Source organism: Schistocerca gregaria, chromosome 3 (assembly GCF_023897955.1).
Source record: "Schistocerca gregaria isolate iqSchGreg1 chromosome 3, iqSchGreg1.2, whole genome shotgun sequence".
Taxonomy (NCBI): domain Eukaryota; kingdom Metazoa; phylum Arthropoda; class Insecta; order Orthoptera; family Acrididae; genus Schistocerca; species Schistocerca gregaria.
Genome location: NC_064922.1, coordinates 268,361,994 through 268,381,622, shown reverse-complemented (window position 1 = coordinate 268,381,622; position 19,629 = coordinate 268,361,994). Strand labels below are relative to the sequence as shown.

General features: G+C 37.2%; 1 protein-coding gene across 10 annotated transcripts in view; it reads left to right on the top strand.

The window, feature by feature from the left end:
- Positions 1-19,629, top strand: part of LOC126353945 (6-phosphofructo-2-kinase/fructose-2,6-bisphosphatase) — a 348,716-nt gene that overhangs the window by 311,524 nt on the left and 17,563 nt on the right. For all 10 annotated transcript variants that reach the window (XM_050003233.1, XM_050003237.1, XM_050003236.1 and 7 more), the window contains 5 exons: positions 1,129-1,282; positions 2,280-2,383; positions 2,906-3,124; positions 8,194-8,428; positions 9,982-10,109. In XM_050003233.1, the coding sequence (XP_049859190.1) occupies positions 1,129-1,282; positions 2,280-2,383; positions 2,906-3,124; positions 8,194-8,428; positions 9,982-10,109 (840 nt within the window). The remainder of the gene's footprint in view (positions 1-1,128; positions 1,283-2,279; positions 2,384-2,905; positions 3,125-8,193; positions 8,429-9,981; positions 10,110-19,629) is intronic.

Genomic DNA, 19,629 nt, shown 5'->3' with positions numbered 1-19,629 from the left:
GTCATGCTAGCTTTTAAGCTTCCACACTTTTTCTGGTAAGGTTGTTTATATTTCTAGGCCTCTGTTATATGGAGATGATCATGACTTCATGGATGAAATTACAGAAGCATATTAATGTAATTGCTCCAGAGTTAACTGTTTTGTATTCTGTCTGTGGAATAATGATCAACTGTCTATGTCCAGCCATCAAAGGCAGTTGACATGTTTACAGTCCTTAACATCAAATTATACATCAATGTCCAATGAATTCCACAGGTGTCTGCAGCATTTTCAGAACTGAGAGTGCAAGACACTGTTGATTGTGATCAGTCAATTGTGTGAATATGTTTCACAGTCTGTTTTCCTTCCATTTCTGTACACATCTGTAACACAACACTTTAATCCATAGGCCTTAATTATTTTAATTGCATGGAATAAAAATCTGCCTCACAATCCAACACTTGAAGGAAAGGGATCAATGAACCACTGCTGCCAAGTATTATTTGTATGACTACAATCTGGGGTATTCATATTTGTCAGTCAGCTTATTTATTGAGTACATGGATTCATTAGACAATGAAAATGACTTCACATATTTTGTGAATGTTCATAAAGCTTTTATCATAATTAATTGCATCATATTCATTTATTCAGTAATCCACAAGGCAGTTTCCAAGCTGCATAAGACACCAGCCACAATTACGTACATACATGTTATGCATTTTGAAACACATGCTGTCTTGCATAGTACAGAGTTGCATAACTTTGTAATAATGCAAGGCTAAATTTAGTTGCACTACCTATGTGAAGCAGTTGTACACACTTTATTGAGAATAATAAGGATGGAAGCTGTTTTCTTCATTCTAAAATTAGTAGATAATAATGATAGCAGCAATTTGTTTACAATTAAATTGCTAGATCACTTATCACTATTTACAAAATCATCAACAGTGTAGGAAAAAGTATCCACCTGTGTTGCAAAAAATAACACAATGTAATACATGAAAGTCTGTATAGGGTTCTGACACATTATACACAGTTCATTAAGCAAAAGGCCTTTCTCAATTTACGCTGGATTTAGTATGTAATATTTTCTTAAAAAGGTTTTTATGTAATAATAATATTCAAACCATTTCTTCTTCAACACAGGAAGTGAAAGTAAGCAGCCCAGACTATCAGAACATGAATAAGGAAATGGCATTGAAAGATTTTCTGAAACGTATAGAACATTACCAGGAAAGATATCAGCCCTTGGATGAGAAATATGAATCCAACCTTAGTTTCATGAAAATATACAATACAGGTAAAATTCTTTCATGTTTTGTGTGTGTGTGTGTGTGTGTGTGTGTGTGTGTGTGTGTGTGTGTGTGTGTGTTTTATTTTAAACAATAATGGATAGGATGAAAGCCAAAAGTCAAAGGCATGGGATGAGATCAATATATGAAGAACTTAAGGTGCAAAAGAAGCAGGAGGGGGGGGGGGGGGGGGGAAGAGATAGAAGTATGAAGATGAAATCATGGGGATGGTTAAGTGAGATCATGGAAACAAAGTTATCTACAAGAACTGTGATTGGATAAAATGTTTGAGATGTAGAACAGAAAATTAAAAAAAGTAGATAGAATTTAACAGTTGGACAAGGAATGAGAAGGAATTGTGAAATATTGTTCACAGTGTGTATCAAGAAACTTTTTCTATGGAAAATGTCCATTTGTAGATTACTAGAAAAGACACATTGTTAAGGAGAGACTAAATGAGAAGTAATGTTGGAAGTGCCTAGGTACTTCATATCAGTTACAGTAAGGTCTGTGAATGCACATAAATGTGGACTGTAGTGCTTTGCACTGCTGGTAAGGAATGTTCCCATATGCCTATACATCCCTTTAGGCAGTTCTTTTTGCAGGCTGAACCAATACAGACAGCTGTGCATTTTTTGCATGTTAGCTGAGAAAGTTGCTCTGTGCACTAACCTTGCTGCTGTGGATTGTGCAAGACATCAAATGAGTGTTAATGGTACAATTTTGTATTATGGTAAGGAAGGGGGTTGAAACCAAATAGAAGCAAGAGAATAGTTTGTTATAGTTGTAACAACATTGTACATTTTATCTTAAACGTTCATTCAGAAAGTTTCAGATGTTTCATTTAAAAGAGAAAATAATTGAAAGCTTTATGTTTTGGTTAGTGTTTATGCCTTTACAAATATTTTAGTACCAATATGCAAAGCACAGTCTTTGAATTATTTTTTGTGACCATTTTAAGTGAAACTGTATTTGAAAATGATGAATTTAAATTTTGTGTTACAGGTGAAAAGGTGGTAGTACATAAACATGAGGGACATATACAGAGTCGAATTGTTTACTACCTAATGAACATACATATAACACCTCGTACTATTTATCTCACAAGGGTAAGTTTTTTGATGCTACAAATCTAGTAACATCATTTTTATGAATGGAACTATAATTTGAATTAAATGTCATTCATCGTATAACATTTATTTCCTCATTGTGGCTGAAAAATCAAAACATTGTTTTCTTGGTCTTTAGAATTTGGCTCACTGCAGTTAGTGCATCTGTTATCATTGCCACTGTGAATTACAGATTTAATCAGGGGAATGGTATCTCAACTTCAGTCTGATTTTAACCTCTGTACATCCACACTTTTCTATTGAATGAAATTATTTTCTTAGTTCGCTTTCATTATAAAAATTGCTTTTATTATACATTTATAGGAATAATGAAGTAAGTGCAATAGAACGAACTTTCTAATATGCTGTAATAAAAGTTAAATAGTAACATTAGTTGGAATTTCTGTTACAGCCCTTTAGAAACATTGCTACTTGAAAACTATGAGAAAAGTGTGTCATTTCATATGCTCCAGCTTATACAGTCATTAGATGATAAATATTTGTGATTTTGTAATATTTCAGCATGGTGAGAGTGAGCAGAATTTAGAAGGACGAATTGGTGGAGACTCTGAGCTTTCCTATAGGGGGCACCAGTATGGAGCTGCACTGTCTGCATACATTCAGCAGCAAGATATACCTGGTCTTCGTGTTTGGACTTCTTGGCTTAAGAGAACCATACAGACAGTTGCCAATATACCTGCACCACAGGAAAGGTGGAAAGCTCTTAATGAAATAGATGCTGTAAGTATTTCATGTATTTTGTTTTTTTGTAGAGTTGTATGTTTTCACCTTTGTTTGAACTGAATGAACCCATGGATCAAGGCAAGAAGGCAATCACATGGATGCAGCATTTTTTAACTCCAAAGAAGCATTTGACTCGGGACTATGGGCACCTGCAGAAATTTACTGGGGAGGGGACAAGACTCTCAAATAATTGCCATTTTGTACATAAATGAGATGGTCAGTTTTGAAACATGTCATGCCACAAGAAGTGCATTTTATAAGTGCCTCAAAAAGCACTGTACCTCAGAGAATTGTTGGTTATCCACTTGGTTCTGCAAGTGTATGAGAATCCTGTAATGAATAAAAACTCTGAATTCAGACTGGATGGAGGATTTCTTGTTAGGTATCATGCAGTGCAGCATATTATTTCGGATGGAGTGTCATCAACAAATGTAGAAGTAATCTCAGGTGTGACACCAGGAAATGTTTTGGGACTATTACTGTTCATGTTGTATATTAAAAACCTGGCAGATGATATTAGTAGCAACCTCAGGCTTTTTGCAGATGATGCAGATATCTACAAGGAAGAAATGTCTGAAAAAATCTGCACAAATTTTCAGCCAGACCATAACAAGATCTCAAAGTGGTGCAGAGATTGGAAACTTGCTTTCGATGTTCAGAAATTTAAAACTCTGGTCTTCACAGAATGCAGAAAAGAAGCATCCTATGATTACAATATCAGTGAGCCACAGTTGGAATCAGTCAGCCTGTACAGATACCTAGGTGTAATAGTTTGTGGGGATATAATCTGGAACAATCACATAAGTGCAGTTCTTTTAAACTTATGTGAACAACTTACTGATTCTGTCTGTAGTCTTGTAGAAGTGCCTACTGACGACTGCACAGCAGAATAGATCGCCGTAATTATGTAGAGGAATGGAGAGAGAGGGATGGGAAAAGGTTCTTAAGTAATTTTTTGTAGAATAATCTGGGTACCTGCTGCACATTTTTTATATCCTAATTATGCATATTAAAATTTGTGGTTAGCTACCAATGTCAGCTGTAACTTGTACCTCTGTATCAAAAGTTTGTGTTTACCAAGGGGTAGGAGTCACACACATACACACACAAAGTAATAGTCTTCATCTTGCAAAATATTGGAAAGAGTTGGAGAAAATTCAGTTAGGAATTTATTACAAAGTAGTTCAGAGCTGTGGGTCAAAGAAGAAGCACTAGGACAAGTTGAAAGAGAAAATAAATAGTGACATAATAGCAATAAACAGGACTTTTTTAAAGAAAAAGAGCAGATGAAATTATCAATGATGGAAAGAGTAGGCAACAAGTGTCTCTTAATGGAAGAAAAAGATGAAAAAGACATATAAAAACAAAAATAAATAAAAGCTTAAAAAAGTAAAGGTATAAATAAACAGTGGATGAAAAATAGACAAAGTATGATTTTTTGGGGGGGTGGGGGTCTGAATGGAAAGGATTGGATAGAGATTGTCAGGAGCTAATGAAGTAAGGTAACTGCATGTAGGTGGCTTAAGCAAGGAAATGGGTGCCACGATCATGCACCTTATTTTACAAGGTTTATTGTACCTTAGGCTACTGAGTGTTAAAAGTAGGTTCTGTTTCTAATCATTTTCATTGATATTTCAGTGGTGATTATGCTGGAATAAAAATCTAAATTCCGGTTGCATGCTCACTGAGCACGGTGATGCTATGGTAAGGCACTGGACTCATATTTGGCAGAACAGTGTTTAAAATCCCTGTTTATCCAGATTTAGGTTTTGTATTATCTCCCTAAATTGCTTAAGGCAAATGCAGGTTAATTCCTTTGAAAGAGTGTAGCCAATTTCCTTCCCTGTTATTCCCCAGTTCAATATGTTCTCTGCCTATAGGAATCTCATTTCTGATGCCACATGAAACTCTAATCTTATTTCTTTCTAGATACACAACTCTTAACTCTCTCAATGGTTTTTTTTTAAAGAATTAGAAAAATGAGGCAAGGAATAGATTCAGGAAGAGTATATGAATTGATTAAAATTGGTTTGGCTAACACAAAGTTGGCTGAGCGAGGTGTTTCAGTGGTTAGCACACTGGACTCGCATTCAGAAGGATGACAGTTCAATCCTGCGTCTGGCCATCCTGATTTAGGTTTTCCATTATTTCCCTAAATCTCTTCAGGCAAATGCCAGGATGGTTCCTTTTAAAAGGGCACGGCTGACTTCCTTAACCATCCTTCCCTAATCTGATGAGACCGATGACCTCACAGTTTGGTCTCCTCCCCCAAAACAACCCAACACAAAGTTGGAGGAGAGGTGTAGTGGGTAGCATGTCTTTCAATTTAGGATATGACTGTAGAAAGTTATAAGCCTGGCATAAAAGTTAGTTTATTTCAATATGTGTACAGCAGTTGGTTAGATTGATGACATTTAGAAGATTAAATGTACAGATGCCTCTGTGAAAGCAAATTAAGAGTTTACATGGTGAAAATATTGTCAGGTTCTTGCAACCAGATGAAATGCAGAGCATTTCTAAGACTGTCTTCTCCAACTGATCCATGAAAAAGTTGGCAAAAGAGGTTGTTCAAGTGGCTCCTATGACCTACACTATATCCATTTATTCAATATATCTACCCCTCAAATCCAAAACAAAAGAGTTCTGATGGGTTTGAAATTTATGAAGGTGAGAAGTAAGGATGTCACAGAATTCCTTTCATGTGGTTAAAGGTCAAGAGATGTTCAGCTAGAGATAAATCATGTACTTTGGGAAATCAAACAGTGGAAAGTCCTGGATGAAATAACTGCAGTATGGAAATGATAGGCTGCTACACACAACACAGAGGAGGCGTCGAATCATATACAGGCACAATGAAAAAGAATGATGGAAATGTTCAGCTTTCAGATTACACCCTTCATCAGAAGTAGAGAAACACACACACACACACACACACACACACACACACACACACACACACACACATGAACAAAGACACTGTCGTATCCGGTCACCAAGGTGCTAAGTGCTTGCAGACAGCAGTTGCCCTGTGTGTTTTCTTTCTACGTTTGATGAAAGATATAGTCCAAAAGCTGAACTTTTCAAGCATTCTTTTTCATTGTGCTTGTATGTGACTCAGTGCCTCCTCTGTATGGTTAGTAGCACTCTATCCTTTCTTATTCATACACTGGGAAATATTGATGTAGAGAGAAGTGTGTTATTGGGTGAAAAAGTAAAAGTGGGAGAGGCATATATTATTGAATATCTTACAGTCTTTGGTATTTGAATGAAGTTTTGGAGAACTGGTTGCAAATACTGATCAACTAAAGCAGATCACATCAAGAAGGAGAACAATGAGGTATGTTGAACGAGTGAAGGTACACACTAACAGAAGACAAGGCAATTATATAAATTTCATCTCTAAGCTGTGTTAACAGTATCACTGTAATGCTATTCATGCTCATGATAGATAAATTTAATCCTGTAAATTAGGAAGAAAGATCCCACTTTGAAAATAGCTGCTGCCTCTTCAGTCATACCATTTACAGGGGTTGGGCAGAAATATGGAAACACCACAAACACAACACATTACCATGGCTAATACGGTTTAGGAAAACTGTTGGCATTCAAAACAGCTTCCAGTCATCTTGGAATTGATAAATACAGTTTCTATATGGTTTCCAAGGGAATCCTATACCATTCTTCCTGCAAAATATAGGCAACTTCAGGTAACAATGATGGATGTGGATAGCGAACATGCATCCTCCTTTCCTAAGTACACCATGTAGGCTCAATAATATTGATTGTGTAGGCCAGGGAGATGTGACAATTCATCCTCGCGCTCACAAAACTTGACCTGAACAATGCCAGCTCTGGGCAGAGGGGTTCTGTTGTCTTCGAACACAGCATCACCATTGGGAAACAAACATTGTACCCTAGGATGGAACTGTGCAGTAATGAGACTTTGCAGTGTAACCATAGGGCCCATGGAATACCACAGTATGGCTACCCAAATCATCACCTAACCAAGACCATCTTCCACTCTTGGGATGCAAACTTGGTCAGAAGTTGGAGACAACATTAAACAAAACATCCTACCAAATGGCATTGTACCATTGCTCAATATTCCAGGTTTTATGGCATTGGCATAACATTTTCCAATTATGGGCATTTGCATTACTGATGAGAGGTTTTGGAATTTCAGCTCACTCTACAATTCTCCACTTAAATAGTTCACTTTCTATTGTTTTCATGCTGGCAGGGTTCGCAAGTATGACATTCAGTTGTGAAGTGACTTTTGCAGCTGTTGTCCTCTAATTTTTTGCCGCAATCATCTTCCATGATCATCCATCTCAATCAGTCAATAACACTTTTGTCCACATTGTGACTTGGCAGATGATGTTTTTCAGCTTTCCCTATATGCAATGTAAATCTTTGATACAGTGCCTCTCAAAACATCAACCACTTGGTCTACCTTAGCTACTGAAGCTCCCATCATACAAGGTTCAACAATTTGCCTTTGTTTAAATTCCCTTAGCGCACTTGATTACAGTGGTATTCTTTTAAAAAATGAGTTCTATGTACTACAGTACATTACTACTAGTCACGCAGCTTTACAATGAGACTCCCAGTACACACCAGTCCACGCTGTTACTTTTCAGTCCATGAATGTAAATATTTAGATATCTTTCAAAATAAGTGGTTCTTGAGCTAGGTTTTTACTTTTTATTTATTTATTTATCTGTTATTTTTTTGAACTGGTAGATTCACATCTTCTTACATAACTCCATTCTGAATCATAGATAAAGAGGCAAGTGTGCATGAAAATTAGCATAATGCTTAGCTTTGTACATCTTTGGAAGAAGCTAAAAGGTGGGCATGTGTAGCTTAAGTGGAGTAATAAACTTCAGAACCTTATTCAAGTCTTTTTAATTGTGTAGTGGAATTATAGTGACAGATGATGTAAGTGGCCAAGTCAGTTTTTTCTCCAGCTTGTTGACTAACGAAAAAAAATCTTTTATATTTCATTGCATTTTTTTTTAACAATTGTAAAGGAAAATAATAAACTTAAGTCACCTGTTCCGCAGGGAATTTGTGAAGAGATGACATATGAAGAAATAGCTGAGAAATACCCTGAAGACTTTGCTGCCCGTGACCAAAACAAATTTAGTTATCGCTACCCGAGGGGAGAATCTTATGAAGATCTGGTTGCACGGCTGGAACCGGTCATCATGGAATTGGAACGTCAGGGCAATGTCTTGGTTGTTAGTCATCAAGCTGTGTTACGCTGTTTGCTTGCTTATTTCCTTGACAAGTCAGCAGGTATGTTCTCAGCATGGAAAGAAATTTGCTTTTCAGCATATTCATGTAACAATTATGGTAATTTTGCTGAAATTCTCTTTAAGAAACTGACATCTTTGAGTAACTCACAACACATACTTCATTTTAAGTGTGTTCTTGGTTTTATCAAATTTTGAATAATGCAGTTTTCTTTATCTATTGTAGATGTAATCAAAGTGTTTCAGCTTATGTTGTTCCTATACTATAGTATTTAATTTAGTTTCTAGCTGCTGCATTATCATCTGCAGCCTCAGTTTGATGTAGGTAGCGATGTAAGTGAAATATTGATATGTTCTTTTGAAAGTGACCAAAACCTTAAAGCAACCAGCCAACAAAACAGTAGATTTAATTCACTTCAAAGCTTTGCATGTAATAATTTTGTTTAAAGATATTTTATCTAACATGAATATCTCAACAGTTAGAATGCTATACTGCTGCTGGTATCCTTTGACACTCTAGGACGTATTGGCTGTGGGTATTGTCCTTCCTTCTTGTTTTCTTACCACACTTTCAACGTTTTCTGCCATCTCATAGCATGTAGCTAATCTAATATCATCACATAGGATTGCTAACACAAAAATGTTAGAAGGTAATAAAATAAAGATTGTGCTTACCATACAAAACAATAGCAGTGCAAGATAGCTGAACAAAATACAGAAAGAAAAGACAAGCTTGATATTCTGCCCTAAAGGGAAGAATTCAATAAATAAATAAAATATTTGATAGAAATTCCACAGTCAGAAACTGTATAAATGATCACACAATTTCACGAGGATTTAATAGAGCCCCTGTAAAAATAATGTCAGCCTTCAAACTTGGGAATAAAGCTCAAAACTGACTGATGAACATGCCAGCTAGAATATGTCTCATTCTTGTAAAGTCAAAGGTAGTTGCTTTAGCTGTCCTAGTGAAGATGTGAGTCATTGCTGTCACATGCCTTTAGCCCCTAAATTTATAACAGGGGATCTCTTCATTTATTCTGGGTGATTATATTTCAAAATTCCAATGCAGTGGACATGAAAAATTTTGTTTAAAGATCACAGATCAATTCAAGTGAATGATACAACATGTAGTGAAACTTGGTACAAAATGTACTACGTTAAAAAGTAAAGAGGGTCTAACTATGTATGCAAAGATCTTCTGTGAACTGTGCAAAGTAGGAAAGAGATTATTAATAATATTGAAGCTGTGTGGGCATATCGTGTCATGCAAGGATAGCTTTGTTGATAAGAGCACTGTCTGAAAATTGCATTGTTTTGGCTTTAAACCCTGCCCTGGCATACAATTGTAATATGACAGGAAGTTTCAAACCATTGCATACTGTACTGCAGAGAGAAAGATTCACTCCAAAAGTTCAGTCAGGAAAAAATGGCATGCAGAAATCTTTAGTTTAATAGGTGTCATCTCTTTAAGAAACTTGAATTTTTCATCATTCGCTGTAATTTTTTATCTTAAAGTGTTAAAGGATTCTGTTATTGTTTTGTCCAGCAAACCATATTTTGTGAATGATTAAATCAGTAATCTCATTTCAACAGATGAGCTACCGTACCTGCAAGTTCCTCTACATACAATCATTAAGCTAACACCAGTGGCATATGGATGCAAAGTTGAGCACATAAAGCTTCCTATTGATGCAGTTGACACACATCGTCCTAAACCGAAGGTAAGCATTAGTATTACTATTTTCATTTGTAATTTCCATTGCATTATGGTCATTGAATATTAATAATAATCTCTCCTCCAGAGAGTTCTTAGGCAGAACTATCTATCTTTCTCATTAAGTTTAGATGATACGTTATATGATCTCTTCATTTGATATTTAATTTATGGAAATAACCATTTTTTTGCCATGTTTAAAAAAACATACATCACCACTTATTTTGAAAATAAATTGGCAATGATCAATGTACTGCCTGAAAAATGTAAAAGTTAACTGGTACGGAAATCGCAGAAGTGAAGGGTGAAATAAAATATCGTAGGTGAAGAGTTTTTTGAGAGAGAGAGGAGGATGATCAATTAAGAAGCGTGTAATGAAATTCCCAGTTGAAATTCATGTGGCATTGTTAGCTAGGATATCCTGTAGGGTTCAGCCACCTAAATCAGGGAGTCTTCCTTTACTCATATTAATTGTATAGCTTTTGTGGCTAAAATTTATGAAGGAGCAACCATACATTCCTCTGCACATTATAGATCACATTGTTGATGCGCCTATGCCGGGAAATAAGAATTGCTGCTTTTTTTATGTTTGCCTCATATTTTGATTTTGTTAGTGAAGTGTAAACTACTTTTGTGCTTGTTATGGGTAAATAGTTATAAATGAAATACGAAACATTGGTTATGGTGGCAGACTGAATCATAGGACTGCACAACATTTAGGTTAGGTTAGGTGACAGTTTGGTTGTGAGTTAGCAAAGCCAAAAAAATGTGAATATAGAATTGTAAATAAAATAGAAAGAAACTTCCACATGGGAAAAATATATTAAAAACAAAGATTCCAAGACTTACCAAGCAGGAAAGCGCCGGCAGACAGGCACATGAACAAAACACACAAACACACACACACAGAATTACTAGCTTTCGCAACCGATGGTTGCTTCTTCAGGAAGGAGAGGGAAAGACGAAAGGATGTGGGTTTTAAGGGAGAGGGTAAGGAGTCATTCCAATCCCGGGAGTGGAAAGACTTCCCTTAGGGGAAAAAAAGGACAGGTGTACACTCGCGCGCACGCACACACACATACACACACACACACACACACACACACACACACACACACACACACACATATCCATCCGCACATCAATGATGTTAGTGCGGATGGATATGTGTGTGTGTGTGTGTGTGTGTGTGTGTGTGTGTGTGTGTGTGTGTGTGTGTGTGTGTGTGTGTGTGTGCGAGTGTGCGAGTGTACACCTGTCCTTTTTTTCCCCTAAGGGAAGTCTTTCCACTCCCAGGATTGGAATGACTCCTTACCCTCTCCCTTAAAACCCACATCCTTTCGTCTTTCCCTCTCCTTCCTGAAGAAGCAACCATTGGTTGCGAAAGCTAGTAATTCTGTGAGTGTGTTTGTGTGTTTTGTTCATGTGCCTGTCTGCCGGCGCTTTCCCGCTTGGTAAGTCTTGGAATCTTTGTTTTGAATATAGAATTGTATGTGTATATGAAGTCATTGTTGGGATGACAGACTGATCAGTACCATAGTCTGAAGTGAATATTAGTTGAGAAGACGGTAAAATTATTTGCCACAAACGGGTGAACAAATTGTAAATATGAATTAAACAATGGAAACTCCAGGTAGGTATGTTAGTAATGTAGATGAAGATAGATTGCTACCTACTGTAAAGAAGACATGTTAATTGCAGACAAGCAGAATTAAAAGACACATACATAAAGCTTTCAGCCACAACCTTCATCATCAAAGGGTACACATACACCATTCATACACACAAGTAAGCACACCTCATATGTGTATGACTGCCAACTCCATCACTTGGAGCAGAATGCAGCTATCATGTGGGATGCAAGCAGCAATCTAGAGGGGAAGGGGAAAGAAGAGACAAAGGCTTTCTGGTGGGGCTGATCTCCTCTCCAATCCTGTCTTCCACCCTCTTTGCTTGCCACCCTCTGCCAATGCACCTGCCCGTATTTCCTCCGCTCCGTTTTTCCACATCTCATTGCCCCACAATCTCCTGACACCGCACCTGTTGGCATTCTTGTCCCTGCATGCACCTCCAGACAGCGTTCATCCCTCCACCCACCTGTTCACTACTATCCCTTCCCCTTCGCCACCCCCTCCAGATTGCTAGGTGCATCCTGCGTAATAGCTGCATTCCATTCCAAGCTGTGTGTATGAGGTGTGCTTGCTTGTGTGTATGAATGGTGCATGTTTTCCTTGCTGATGAAGGCTGTGGCCAAAAGATTTACGTAGGCGTCTTTTAATTGTGACTGTCTACAACTTGACTTGTCTTCTTTATACTAAGTAGCAATCTATCTTTCCCTACATTGTCATAAATATGAATTGTTAGAATTGTGTACACTAAAGATCACTATGAGCTACCCACATAGAATGATATTCCCCATGTTTGTATGTGTAACTGTTCCAGATAATGACATATTTTCCCTGACAATATGATTTGTTATTAATTTGAAGCTGTAATTGTATTAAGAACTTGCTGATGCTGAGAAATCAGCTGCTAGTCTGCCAACTTAGTTCTCATAACACTCATGACAAACCTTACCAGTATAAGCCTGAAAGTGAGTGTGTGTGTATTGCCCTTTGTAAACTTATGCCACTTTTCTTTTGGCACGTATGTTATGCCTTCAGTGTGATTCTTTAATATAGTGACCATAATGACAGCAGTGCATGGAGTGTAGTGTTTGTGTTGTTTGTGATGGAAAAGGAAGGGAGAGTATGGAATCCTGTGCAACCACATACCCTGCTTGTTTCCTATAGCACTGAAGGGGTCAACTAGCTTAGTGGGCCCATAGGTTAGAGGGGTCACCATCAACAGTATAGAATGTTCTCATTGTATGAGAAATTGTGGAGGTCTGGTATTTGGTCAAGGACTTTGGTGTAAAGTCTGGTGATTAACAACTTTGTCACCCTTTCCATGTTTGCCACAGATTGGCTGTGAAACTATATTCTTCCACCACCAAGGCTCGACCTAGCTGTTTAGTGTCAAGCAACAAAGCGCAGGTGTGAATTAGTGGCCTTGGGTATGGAGGGACATATGAATTTAAGTTAATGGACAAAACGAAAGACAAGGAAGAGAAAAAGTCATATGCCAGATGAAAATGGTGCAAGAACAGAACTTAGATGAAAAATGTTCAGAGAAGGAAACATTGTGTTCAGCATTTTTTTAGACGATTACTCCTACACAGAACTGATAGGGCACAAACATTGTATACAATAATACATATTCTCCAGTGAAACTACATTATTTATCCCATTTATTCTTTATTTGGGATAAAGTAGTGCATACATGTAGTCATGTGAACAGTGGAAAAAATTAATTGAATGGGGTAGTGCACTATTAAATAGTCCCAGCCAGCCTGATTTAGATGAATGGTGGAATTGATCTGTCAAAGATCTTAATTAGCAAGGAGATTAATCACCCAGTTTGTTGGTTGTTAGCAGACTGTCAAAGCTAACAAAAATGTTCTTTGGGGAATGTTGGATCAATCATTTGTTTGTGTGTGTGTTTTTTTTTTTTTTCTCAGTGGCCAGTATTTCTTCATTCTTTCCGCTCTTCTTTTCCTCTCTTTTTTCGAAATGTGTTTGAATTTTTGTGTAGATTTGTCTAGGAACTTTATATTTTCATCTTTAGTAATTAATTTAGATTAGTGACTTTTCTGAAATCTTTAATTCTACTAGGTCTTTTTGAGTTTATTAAACTAGTTGACTTTTTTTGTGGCCATGGAAAAAGTCAGTTATTTGTTTGTTTTATCTGTTAGAGTTCATTCCAAAAAGATCTGAATGTTTTCTGATTTTCTTGTAGAGAGTTTCATCTTTGATGTATACTACTTCATTATATCTTGGAATTTCGGTCCTATGATTTTTCTTAAAATTTTTCTTTCCTTTATCTCAAGTTTCTCCATTTGGCCTTTGAAGTTCATGTTTAGTGTTTCTGCTACATTCAGTGTTTCTGGCTCAGTTACTGTGTTGTAATGTGTAATTTTGGACCCCTATGAAAGGAATTTTGTGTTGTATGTATCTTTTGTTAGTTGGAAGGCCAGTTCAAGTTTATTTTTTGTGGATTTCATTGCTTTGCTTTAAATTCTTCTACTATTTCAATCTTTATTTCTTGGACTTTGAAGTGTTTACTTGAATTCTTGATGTTTGTCATGATCTTAGTTTTTTTTAAGCAGATGTGAAGATCTATTTTAGCTGCTTCTTTATTTAGTTCAAGGATTTACTCCTGTGCTTCTTCCATTGTTTTGGCAAAGGCAATGCAGTTTACTTTAAGGTTCTTGTTTTTGCAACCTAATCATATACCATCTTTATATTTGTGTTCTATTCTCTGATTACTTTCTCAAGCACATAATTGAACAGCAATGGTGAGAGCCCATCCCCCTGTGTCATCCCCATTTTTATTTCGAAGGGCTCTGATAGTTCACTTATGACTTTAACTTTTCAAAATGTATTTGTGTTACTTTTATGCTATTAGTTGTTTTCTTCCAGGGCTGCTAATAGAGAGTCTATGTCAATCAAATCGTATGCTTTTTTGAAATCGATGAAAAAGATGACATATGTCGTCTTTGTCCTTGATTTTTGGTATGTCATAATGTTTTTGAGGTTTTGTGTTTGTTCAGAGTATGATCTGCCCTTTCTAAATCCTCCATGGTATTCCCTGATTTGCAGATCCAATGTTCGAAATGATTTTAGAAAGAATCTTGTATGTTACATCCAGTAGTGATATTCCTCTATATTTGTTGGGTCTGTCTTCAAGTCTTTCTGGTGGGTAGGGTGGCTGAGAGCTGTTCTTCATTCTGCAGGGATCTCTTCTTTTTTTTCCTGATTTCATCGACAGCACATTGAAGGTATATAACTGCATTTTTGTCAGCATTTTTTCTCCATAGTTTGGACACGATTTGGTTTTCTCTGGATGCTTTGTTGTTTTTCAGTTCTGAAATTAACTTTTGTAGTTCTTCAGTCATTGATGGTTCTGTATCCGGCTTCTCACTGTTATTTGGGATGGATTCAGATTTTTCAAGGATGGGTTCACAATTCAGGAGCTTCTCAAAGTAGCCTGCTAATATCTTGCCATTTTTCGTGTTATTGCGAGTGATGGTCCCATTTATGTTTCAAAATTGGAGAGTGGGAGCTTTGTATCTTGGTAACCTTTGTTTGGCCATTCTGAAAAAGCTTCTTGTGCTGTTTTTAGTAAATTCTTCACCAATTTGGAGAAGAGTTTTGCTTCCATCAATCTTCGTAATCCTTTTATACATTTATCTACCACTTTTGTAACTCTAATGAAATTTAATCTGCTTTCTTATGTTTTCTGTGACTGCCAATTTTGCCATGCATGTTTTCTTGTTTCAGTGAGAGCAGCACATTCTAGCGACCACCAGGCATGTTTTTTGCTTTTTATGATCGGTGCTATCCATTCGGCCATAGTAATGAGGTTTTCCTTGACATCCTCGCATCTTTGGGTCTGAATTGTTTCTTTTGTGAAATCATCTGATTTTAATATTTTTTCAGTGCTGTATTTTTTATCTTTGGTTTGTTCCATGCTGCATTTTCTGTTTGGGATGACTTTTAACTTAATTTTAGAGAGGTAGTGATTTGAATCCAAGTTTGTACCTATGAGTCCTGTAACATTCATGATTTCTTTGTGAGAAATTTTCTTGATTGCCATATCAAGTTTTTGGGGATGTTTGTCTTTTGTTTTGGTGGTAGTTTTTTGAAAGCTGTAGATTTAAGAATTAGGTGATGCACTTGGCAAAGTTATATTAGCCTGGTGTTTTTTTACCAATCTGTGCATTAAAGTCTCCAAGAGAAATGATGATGTTTTTTCCTGGAATTTTCTGACTAATGTCATCTAGTTGATTCCAAAGGGCTTCTACTTTTTCTTTGTTTTTCTTGTTATCTTCATTTATAGGGGCATTGGCATTAATGATTGTGTAGATTTTGTTTGTGCTTGTGAATACAAGACTTGAGAGTTTTGGTGATGGAGAATCAGTCAACTACTGAATTCAAGATTTTTATGAAGGCTGTTCTAAGATGTGGTACATTTTTCATCACTATATGTCCCACTCTCCCTTTGTATATTGTAAAACCTTTGGAGCCGAAGGTACCTGTATCACATGTATCATGTTTCTTTAATGGCTGCTATGAGTATGTTGTGATTCTTTTGCATATTCATAAGATGTTATAGTTTTCTGGTCTTCAACAATGAGTTAACATTAAAAGTTGCTGAGACTTGTTTTTGAGCATTGTTGCAGACTCCAAAGAATCTGAATGTCTACTGATGTACGTGTGGATCATTCAACAGGGGTAAAATAGTTTATATCACTCACTTCCATGATTGAAAAAAGTTGTTTTGGGAGTAGCCTGAGGGTCACAAGAAAATGAGATTGTGAGTTCTGAAGGTAGTTCTTCTGCTCTGTCATCATTGGGAACCTGAGTTTCCTCTTACACCTTTGGAACCATTGACCAGGTTTCACCTAGTAAACCTAGACAGGGACCACTACCGGGAGCAACCATAAAGAGCCAGATGGTCCCGGGTTTATTTACAAGGTGTTACTCCTCCCCTTCCTCCTTCCTCGTCACTTGCAAGAGGACACCCTAGACTTGGGACTGGTAGTAGTGGAATTCTGATTACCATTATTGTCTACAGTTCTTTCTTGATTATTAAAAAACAAGGGGTTAATGTTAGCTAACTGCCATTGCTGTCAACAGATCTTATAATCTAGCTGTTCAGCTAAGATGAAGGTAATATGGTTTTATTCAGGAACATATCAACACTGACCCATCAGATAGCTTACAAGACGTTAAGAAAGTTTGTTATTTTTAGAACTACTGTCTTATGTTTGTGCAGGCCTTTTCCATTTATGTAGTTTCTTAATCAGCAAACATAGGTGATGGTTTTCTCCATCAGATAAAAAGCTGTGATTGTGCCTGGAGAGAAATAATAAGTAAGTAGCATAGTCAGTGTTCTACGGCTGAATTTTCATTCTCCATGAGTACACATCCTGTGAAACTCTTCTTATATGCCTCAAGAGCCAGCTTTAAGTGAGAAATCTAGGAATATATCACAGCCTTCAAAGTATCAGTCCCAGAGGGATTGCAAGGACAAGACTAGATTAATTAATAGTGTGCACAGAGGTGTTTAAACAGTTATTCTTCAGATGCGCCATTTGTGACTAGAACAGGAAGAAGCTATAATAACTGATTCAGTGCACCACTTCACAGTGGTTTTCAGGGTGTGGATGTAGATGGCAAAATACAGATTGTATTTTAAATAGTGAAGTTCCAATCACTTGAATCTGGTAGTTGTATGGATAGATTAGAAGACTTCATTTCTTGGCATTTCAGACTTGGCATTATTTTTGTGTGCACTCCATTGGTTATGATCTCTTATTGTCATTTATTTAAGATTTCTCTTGATTTTTACTCGCTAATCAGTTATCTACACTATGTTTAAATGGCATACATATGCCAGTTCAAATTAGTTGACAATTTCTCTTCTTGGGAAGCCCCAAAAGTTATGATAATTATCCTGCAGGATTTTAACTGTGCATATTATCTGGTGAATGTCTAATGTCTTAGAGACATTTCATGACTGACGCAGCTGGCACAATAGGAACCTCCTCTACCAAGCATGTTAGAGTTGTTTGTGGAGTATGGATATACACTGGTGTCCAAAATTAAAGCAAAAAATGGAAATTTTGCGAGGTTGTGTTACGCGTAGACAAAAGTATTATTCAGTTTTTTTCCACCTTAGCAGATTTGCACACACATTCTGACATCTGGTTAATGTTCTCAGTATGGGACGTGACCACCTCTAGCTCCAATACAGGCCTGAAAATGGTAGAACATGCTGTGAATGATGTCATCAATCTCATGTTGAGACAATAATGTCCATTCTTTCTGCAGAGCTGCTCACAAGTCTTTGAGAGTGGTTGGTGGATGCTGATGTGATGCAACCCATCTTCCTAGTGCGTCCCAGACAGGCTCTGTGTGATTCAAATCGGGAGAGCGAGCAGGCGATGCCATGCGTGCAATATCATCCATTTAAAAAAAAAAAAATAGACCACCCGTGTTCTATGGGGTCGAGCATTATCATTCGTCAGTACAAAGTCTGGACTCACAGCACCTCGCAACAACCATGCATGAGATCCCTATATTTCCTTGTGGCACCAGACAACAGTTAAATCTTGCTGATTCACCTGTACAATTTCATGAAGAGGTGTTCGAGTGGTCAGAATAATCCCTGCTTGCACCGTTAGGGATCTTCCTCGATATTGGTCTCTTTCCACAATGTTTGGGTGCTGAAATTGTGTTCCACATGCCCTCCAGATATGAATCCATCGAGAATCACTCTCCAGACCAAATCGGTACTCAGCTATGAAAAGAACATTGGCCCACCATTCAACCTTCCAGGTGGAATGATGACGGCTCCATTCTAGACATTCCCTTCTGTGAAGAAATGCCAGAGGTAAACAGACACCAGGTCTCCAACAGTAAAGGCCACTCTGCTGAAGCCTTCTGTACTCCGTGTATCTCAAAACAAGTTAGGGAATACTGTGAGGTCAGATGCCAGTTGCAGTGCAGTAGTAACGCAGTACCTTTTTGCCCTTACAGCCAAATAATGGTCCACTCTTTCTGATGTCACACATCGTCGGCCCTGTCCTGGTCTCCGGAATACAGATTTGGTGTCTCTAAATTTTCGTCTCATCCGAGAAACAACAGAATGATTCCCATTATACCATCAAGCTACATCAGTTTGTGACTCCCCTGCATCCATTCTTTTTATGGTCCCTCACAACAACAAGAGTCAGTAGGCATCTTCTCTGTGTTGTACTGCACAGCCTGTGACTGTATACAGCGATTGTGGGTGTGGGACTACCCTGCAAACATTACACTGCTTGATAGGTGTCCTGGCATCATTGCTGACGTGGTTGTCCATTGATCAGAATGCCATCTTCTGCGCAGGACATGATCATATGACATCAGTTGACAGTTTGTATGACTATATTGTGAATTAGATACAGGACGGGGAAATAGTAGTTTGTTGCTTTAATTTGGGACACCAGTGTAAATGTAGATGACAAAATGAAGAATGTACCAGGAAACTGTTGCTTCTGACTTTGAATAAAGTACACCAAAGAAGATTCTAATCCACTGGACACTGCCTATCAATCATATATGAACATGTAAGGTAGGTCTGCAGCTGTCCATTGTGTTTGTAATCTTCCCTGTCGTGGAGAAAAAGGGATTGAGAGCTTTCTTGTGTAGATTTTGTTTTCGTAGTTTGTGTCACATATGTTGGGCAAGATCTTCTCCTGTTTCAGTTCCAATTAAGCAAGCAACACAGTATAAGATCAGTCTTTTGTACGTCTTAAGAAATCTGGTCTGGATGACAATGTTATATTCATTCATTGCTGTATTTATAGAAAAACATTGTTCTTGTATTTAAGAACAAAATTATGCTTGCTATTGTATATGATGTATGAGTGAACATCT